Source organism: Colobus angolensis, unplaced genomic scaffold, assembly GCF_000951035.1.
Source record: "Colobus angolensis palliatus isolate OR3802 unplaced genomic scaffold, Cang.pa_1.0 Scaffold9, whole genome shotgun sequence".
In the NCBI taxonomy this organism is placed as follows: Eukaryota; Metazoa; Chordata; class Mammalia; order Primates; family Cercopithecidae; genus Colobus; species Colobus angolensis.
The window spans coordinates 6,418,707-6,426,363 of record NW_012122931.1 but is presented as its reverse complement, the minus strand read 5'-3'; the positions used below and the strand labels follow the sequence as shown (position 1 = coordinate 6,426,363).

General features: G+C 52.5%; 1 protein-coding gene and 1 long non-coding RNA gene across 2 annotated transcripts in view; one reads left to right on the top strand and one right to left on the bottom strand.

The window, feature by feature from the left end:
* Nucleotides 1–3,024, bottom strand: part of WDR34 (WD repeat domain 34) — a 73,024-nt gene extending 70,000 nt beyond the window's left edge. The window contains exon 1 of the mRNA XM_011931268.1: nucleotides 2,928–3,024. Within this exon, the coding sequence (XP_011786658.1) occupies nucleotides 2,928–3,017 (90 nt within the window). The 5' untranslated portion in view covers nucleotides 3,018–3,024. The remainder of the gene's footprint in view (nucleotides 1–2,927) is intronic.
* LOC105504048 overlaps nucleotides 1,859–7,657 on the top strand; it is an 8,776-nt gene continuing 2,977 nt past the window's right edge. The window contains exon 1 of the long non-coding RNA XR_001000565.1: nucleotides 1,859–2,570. This is a non-coding gene — a long non-coding RNA (uncharacterized LOC105504048). The remainder of the gene's footprint in view (nucleotides 2,571–7,657) is intronic.

Genomic DNA, 7,657 nt, shown 5'->3' with positions numbered 1-7,657 from the left:
CCACCACTCCTGGTTAATTTTTGTTTTGTTTTTTATAGAGAGGGGGTTTCACCATGTTGGCCAGGCTAGTCTTAAACTCCTGACCTCAGGTGATCCACCTGCCTCGGCCTCCCAAAGTGCTGGGATTACAGGCCTGAGCCTCCACATCTGGCCCATTTACTTTCATTTCTTTGTAACATTCCTTTCCTCGAATGTCTCACAATGTATTCATTCCACCTTGTACAGACATTTGCATTGTTTCTAGTTTGTCTATTATGAACCTTGCTGCTGTGAACATTCTTGTACCAATATGTTATGTATATATGTTGGAGATGTAGCGAGGAGTACCATTGCTGGGTCACAAAGCATGCACACATTCAGCTTGGGTAGTCTTGGTATGCAGTCTTCCGCTTCCGTTGTACCAATCTACCTTCTGTTAGCACAACCTGCTGTTGTGCTTTTGTTTTTTGCCTTACTCATTTTTATGCCCTGACAGACCCCCAATGACAGTGGCCTTTGCCAACCCCAGACAAGTGGCTTTCTAAAAATTCTTCTGGGTTGGGCGCAGTGGCTCACACCTGTAATCCCAGTACTTTGGAGGCTAAAACAGGCAGATCACTTGAGGTCAGGAGTTCAACAACATGGTGAAACCCCATCTCTACTTAAAATACAAAAATCAGTCACGCGTGGTGGCGGGTACCTGTAACCCCAGCTACTTAGGAGGCTGAGGCAAGAGAACAGCTTGGGCCGGGCGTGGTGGCTCAAGCCTGTAATCCCAGCACTTTGGGAGGCCAAGACGGGCGGATCACGAGGTCAGGAGATCGAGACCATCCTGGCTAACACGGTGAAACCCCGTCTCTACTAAAAAATACAAAAAAACTAGCCGGGCGAGGTGGTGGGCGCCTGTAGTCCTAGCTACTCAGGAGGCTGACGCAGGGGAATGGCGTGAACCCGGAAGGCGGAGCTTGCAGTGAGCTGAGATCCGGCCACTTCACTCCAGCCTGGGCGACAGAGGGAGACTCCGTCTCAAAAAAAAAAAGAGAACAGCTGGAATGGCGTGAACCCGGAAGGCGGAGCTTGCAGTGAGCTGAGATCCGGCCACTTCACTCCAGCCTGGGCGACAGAGGGAGACTCCGTCTCAAAAAAAAAAAGAGAACAGCTTGAACCTGGGAGGTGGAGGTTGCAGTGAGCTAAGGATCATGGCACTGCACTCCAGCCTGGACGACAGAGTGAGACTCTTTCTATAAATAAATAAATAGTAAAAATTCTTGTGGTCTGGTGTGGTGGCTCGTGCTTGTAATACCAGCACTTTGGGAGGTTGAGGTGGGCAGTTGACTTGGGACCAGGAGTTGGAGACCAGCCTGGGCAACGTGGCCAAACCCTGTGCCTACTAAAAATACAAAAAATTAGCCAGGCACGGGATGACATCTATAGTCCCAGCTACTCAGGAGGCTGAGGTGGGAGGAACACCTGAGCCTGGGAAGTTGAGGCTGCAGTGAGCCATGATCACTAATGTACTTGAGCCTCGGTGACAGGATCGGACCTTGCCTTAAAAAAAAAAAAAGTCTTTTTTTTGAGACAGGGTCCCACTCTGTCGCCTGGGCTGAAGTGCAGTGGCACGATCTCGGCTCACTACAACCTCCGCCTCCCAGGTTCAAGTGATTTTCCTGCCTCAGCTTCCCCAGTAGCTGGGATTACAGGTGCCCGCCACCAAGCCCAGCTAAAATAAACCTCTTCTAACTCTTAACTTGTATCCCTTTCTGAAATAAGTGAAGAGTGAATAAATACTCCAAGCCTCCAAAGATTCCTGCTTTTCCCTCTTCCTTTATAATTCTTTCTTTTTTCTTTTCTTTTTTTCTTTCTTTTTTTTTTTTAATGCAGGCATCTAATTCCTATGTAATTCTTGATTGGGAAACCTTTTTTTCAACATTAATCTATCCCTTCAAGTAGAGACAAGGGAGGTCAGGAAGGAGTTAGCTAGACCGGGCGGTGGGGGTGTGGTTTACTGAGGAATGTTCCAAGCTTAGGTGAGGCAACAGCACGTGTTTAAATCTTCTGGAGACCAAAGGGAAAAAAAAAAAAAAAGAGGATAAGTTCTCAGTAGGGACAGGCCTGTCTACCTGGGGTTTTGGGAACGAACTGGGGGATAGGCTGCAGGGGTTTCACATGAAACCAGGAGGTATAGAAAGCACAGGGCTGCTCTAAAGGAAGAACTTGCCCCCTCCCCCAAAGCCAAGAGTGCCCCTGCAGAGCGAGGCAGAGAGCAACTAAAAGAAATTTCTCCTGATTGGAGGGTGGGTGGGATGAGGCTGGGGGAGGGGGCTGGGGTGTGTGTCCCACTGTCATGTAAATATCCCTTCCAGGCAGGGCGGCTCCAGTGCAGATTTAAACCGCTGGCACCTGGGGCAGTCTCAGTGTTCAGCCTGCTTCCGGACGGGTGAGGAGACTCGTGGTCTGGTTCTAGGACTTCCCTAACAGCATGGCCCCTAAACGTCAGTCTCCACTCCTGCCTCAAAAGAAGAAACCAAGACCACCGCCTGCTCTGGGACCGGAGGAGACATCGGCCTCTGCAGGCTTGCCGAAGAAGGGAGGTATGTTTCTGCGCTAAGTTTTATTGGAGATTTAAGGGATTTGCAAGGATTGACTCTGATTTTTTTCTCCCCCAATCCCTCTTGAGATGTGACTCCTAAGCGCCCCTCAAGGGTTTTAAGCCTGGGATGGTGGATTAAGTTTACGTGAAGAACCAGAAGGGACTAGACTAGGAGAACGGGAGTGCACAGGAGCTCATCCCTGCCCCCAACTCAACACTGACCCCTGAGCTTGTCTCCCCAGCCCCCAAACTTCCTCCTCTGGGGCTCCCTTTCTTGGCAAGGGGCACTGCCAGCCAGCCTGAGGCCCCTCCTTCACCCCCCACATCCAGTCAAATCCCCGATTCCTGGTGGTTCTACCTCAGTATCTCTCAGATCTGTCCACCTCTCTCTGTTCTTGCTGCCGACGGCGGCCCACAACTCTGGCCTGAATCTCTGCCACCTCCTCATCTTGGCTTCCAGCTTCCTCCTCCTCCCCTTCAGCCTGAGCATAGCCAATCACGTGGCCCACTCCCCGGCTTAAACCCCTCCTTTGCCTCCCCACATCCTCCAGGTGCTCAGAAACTTATGGGTCCCGCCCACCCGGTCCCCACCGACCTCTCTGGGTTCACACTCCTGAGACTCCCCACCTGGAGGCCTCCCTCAAGGTGGTACCCTTCACCTTGACCTCCTGGGACACTACCCTCTGACCTCGGGGCCTAGATACCCACTTGTCCTTTCCTCTCCTTATCTGTGTACCACCTCCAGCTCTCTGCTGGAAAGTCACTTCCTGCGGGCATTGTGTGAGCCTCGGCACTTGGGAGTTAGGAGTCCCAGAGTCACGCTGCCCCCCCCTTTTGTCATTACATCGTAACCAGCAGTTTCATGCGTGCCCTGCCCCCCTTTAAACTCAGCGGTGAGGACTGCATTTTGGGACACATAGCTGGAGCTCGATACACCGCTGACTGTTCCGGTGATCAGGTCTGGCTCCTAGGGGAGGGTTGTGGTGGAGCCTTCGTGGGCTGGGTGTGGATAGGCCCAGGGCCTGCAAGCCAGCGGGAAGCTTTGATTGGCTGAGGGCAGGCGACTCTTATGGAAGAAGCACTGACGAAGAGTCCTACCTCAGGGCTCACTGTGGACCCTTTTCTTCCACATGGAATGCAGAGACCTCCTGCCCAGCTTGAAACCTACCTTGCTGGGTGAGTCACATAAAACAACCTGTGCTTGTTTTCTCTTCTGTAAAACGGGATCCACAGTACCGGTCTCCAGGCTTGCCGTGATTTGAAATCTAAGGGAAGCACTAGACAGCGCCTAGCACATCATCAGTGCTCTAGAGCGCACTTGTGCCCAGCAAAATGTGGATGAGTCTTCCTAGTCTCCTTCCAGTGAGCTTCCTGGGAGCATTAACAGGACTGGAAGGGATGGAAAGGTGTGAGAGGGTTCATCTAAACCCAAATAACAGCTCCTGCTGCTTAGTAGGCACTGATGGCGTGCCAGGAGCTGTGCCAAGCACTTCTCTATCCTGACAGCCGTTTGCTGTGGACATCCCAATTTTACAGATCATAACAGGAGGCTCAAAGAGATGTGTGTGTTGTAGGGGGAGATGTTCCAGGCTCTGGAGATTTGTTGTTCTGTGCCTGGGACACTGCAGCACTGTGGGGAATGCCAGCAAAGGGAGCTGGGGGCCAGGCGCGGTGGCTCATGCCCTGTAATCCCAGCACTTTGGGAGGCTGAGATGGGCAGATCACCTGAGGACAGAAGTTTGAGACCAGCCTGGCCAACATGGCTAAACCCTATTTCTACCAAAGACAGTTAGCCAGGCGTGATGGCGCACGCCTGTAATCCCAGCTACTTGGGGGGCTGAGGCAGGAGAATTGCTTGAACTCCGGAGTGAGCAGTGAGCCGAGTTCGTGCCACTGCACTCCAGCCTGGGCGACAAGAACAACAACAACAAAAGAAAACAACCAGAGGGGCCAGGAAGGGGAGGAGAGAGGAGAGGGAGGAATTCTGAGTGAGGGGAGAGGCCAAGGAGAGAGAATGCAGAGCTACTGGCATTGGAGACCGGGAGAGAGCAGAGTCCTAAGAGTGGATGAATAACCTCTCAGTGTGCCCCCAGCTCGTCCGTGTTTACAGACACCCCTGGCCCTTTTGCTTTCTCTTTCTCTTCAACTTCCTAGTGTGCTCCTCATATTTATCTTGAGAAGCCCTGTGTGGGGAAGGGCAGGAAAAGAGGGGCAGGGAGGCTAGAAAGGGAAACTGAAAGCCCACTCCCCCGTCAGAAGGCATTACAGGGTTCCCTGGGACCCCTGCAGGTGCTTGGGAAACGGGCAGATCGGGCACTCAGGAGATGTTGTGGGTCAGGAGTGACCCTGTGGGTCAGGCTTTGAGGATGGAAGCAGCAGCCCTTGGCATAGTGTTCTCAGACAGACTCAGCCCAGGAGTGGGTCGTGAAATCACTTTGGTAGGGTGTGCCCTGCATTTTAAACAGGAAATTAGAATCACACTACCCTTGGTAAGGGTAAGTTTTGGTTTGTGTGTGCTAGGTCATGATGTCAAAAGTACTTCTAACTGTTGGTCACTTTAAAAAGAATTGAGGCGGGGTGCGACGGCTCACTTGTAATCCCAGAGCTCTGGGAGGCTGAGGCTGAAGGATGGTTTGAGCTCAGGAGTTTGAGACCGGCCCGGGCAGCATGGTGATACCTCGTCTGCACAAAAGAAAATAAAAAATTAGCCAGGCAAGGTGGCAGTGGCGCTTGCCTGTGGTCCCAGCTACTCAGAAGGCTGAGGTGGAAGGATCCCCAGAGCCCAGGAGGTCAAGGCTGCAGTGAGCCAAGGTTCTGGGCGACAGAGAGAGACCCTGTCTCATAATAATAATAATAAAATAAAAATAGAAAAACTGTTTTAAGGTAAGGGCTTTGTCCTTTGCTACTTGGTTTAGAATCGTGGTTCTGTCACTTGCAACAAAGTTTAGTTTATGCTGGGCACAGTGGGTGGCTCATGCCTGTAGTCCCAGCACTTTGGGAGGCTGAGGTGGGCAGATCACCTGAGGTCAGGAGTTTGAGACCAGCCTGGCCAACATGGTGAAACCCTGTCTCTACTAAAAAATACAAAAATTGCCAGGCGCAGTGGCTCAAGCCTGTAATCCCAGCACTTTGGGAGGCCGAGACGGGCGGATCACGAGGTCAGGAGATCGAGACCATCCTGGCTAACACGGTGAAACCCCGTCTCTACTAAAAAATACAAAAACCGAGCCGGGCGAGGTGGCGGGCGCCTGTAGTCCTGGCTACTCGGGAGGCTGAGGCCGGAGAATGGCGTAAACCCGGGAGGCAGAGCTTGCAGTGAGCTGAGATCCGGCCACTGCACTCCAGCCCAGGTGACAGAGCGAGACTCCGTCTCAAAAAAAAAAACCAAAAACAAAAATTAGCTTGGTGTGGTAGTGGGCGCCTGTAATCCCAGATACTCAGGAGGCTAAGGCCCTCACTTAGCCTCCTGTCTAACACATGCACTGTCTTGAACATAAAAGATGTTGCTTGAACTTTAAGAGCTGATAGTGGGCTGGGCGCAGTGGCTCATGCCTGTAATCCCAGCACTTTGGGAGGCAGAGGCAGGCAGATCACCTGAGGTCAGGAGTTTGAGACCAGCCTGGCCAACATGGTGAAAACCTCTCTACCAAAAATACAAAAATTAGCAGAGTGTGGTGACACACATTTGTAATCCCAGCAACTCACGAGGCTGAGGCAGGAGAATCACTTGAACCCGGGAAGTGGAGGTTGCAGTGAGCTGAGATGGCGCCACTGCACTCCAGCCTGGAAGACAGAGTGAGTCTCAAAAAAAAAAAGAGCCAATAGTAAAGTCTGAGTCTGGAAGGCAGAATTTCAACACCACGTTCTGGTTAAAAATGTCCAAAGAGAGATTTCAGGTATTTTTTGTTTTTGTTTTACAGACAAGGTCTTGCTCTGTCACTCAGGCTTCAGTGCAGTGGCTGCATTGGGGCTCCCTGAAGACTGGTACTCCTGGGCCCAAGCGATCCTCCTGCCTTGGTCTCCCAAAGTGTTGGGCTAACAGGAGTGACCCACTGCATGGCCAGGATTTGAAACTGGTCAGTGTATCACTAAAATCAACAAATGGTGCTGGCCGGGAGCAGTGGCTCACGCCTGCAATCCCAGCACTTTGGGAGGGCGAGGTGGGTGGATCACCTCAGGTCAGTAGACCAGCGTGGCCAAGGTGGTGAAAATCCGTCTCTACTAAAAATACAAAAATTAGCCGGTCGTGGTGGCACGTGCCTGTGGCCCCAGTTACTCGGGAGGCCGAGGCAGGAGAATTGCTTGAACCCGGGAGGCGGAGCTTGCAGTGAGCCTGATTGCGCCACTGCACTCCAGCCTGGGGGACAGAGCAAGACTACTACCGTCTCAAAACAAACAAATGCTACTAATCAGGGTTTTTCAGGCTTTTTCTGGTTCATGTCTTGGGGCATTGGAGGGACAGAGTGTGGGGCATCTGCATTACTTGAAAAGTATTTAAACAAAATGCTTCAGCCCTCCTTAGTGGTTCAGAGCTTTGCCTCTCAAGTAGACCTTGTTGGCCCCTTTCATCTCTGGGAACAGAATACCGCCTATCGCATGGGGCTGTTGTGGGGCCTCCGTGAGATAACCGTGCCATACGCTGCTGAAAGTGGCACTTAACGCTCAGTGTGATTCTTGCAGGCACTGGACACTGCGGACTAATGTGGTACTCCCTGCCTTCACAGGACTTCGAGTTTAATGTGGCTTCGGTGTCCTAACGTTTATCATTTCATAACAGAAACGGGTTCAGAGAGGAAGGGTGACTTGCTCAAGGGTACAAGCTTGCTGGGCAGGGCTTGGACTAAAACCCAGGAATGGCCCTGCGCGTGGACTACACAGCCTGGGGCTTCCCACACGAGCCCGAGTTTGAGTCCACTCGGCAGTTCCCCATCTGGCATCGAGGATGGGGTGCCCCCTGCTTTCCCCACGAAGTGGAAGGCGCCAAGAGGCCGGGCGGAATTCAGGGCCCCCACGCGAGGCCGGGCCTGTACTTTCGGGGTGGTGGGCGCCCCGCTCCCGGTGCCCCGCGGAGCAGGGAAGCCGCTCGCT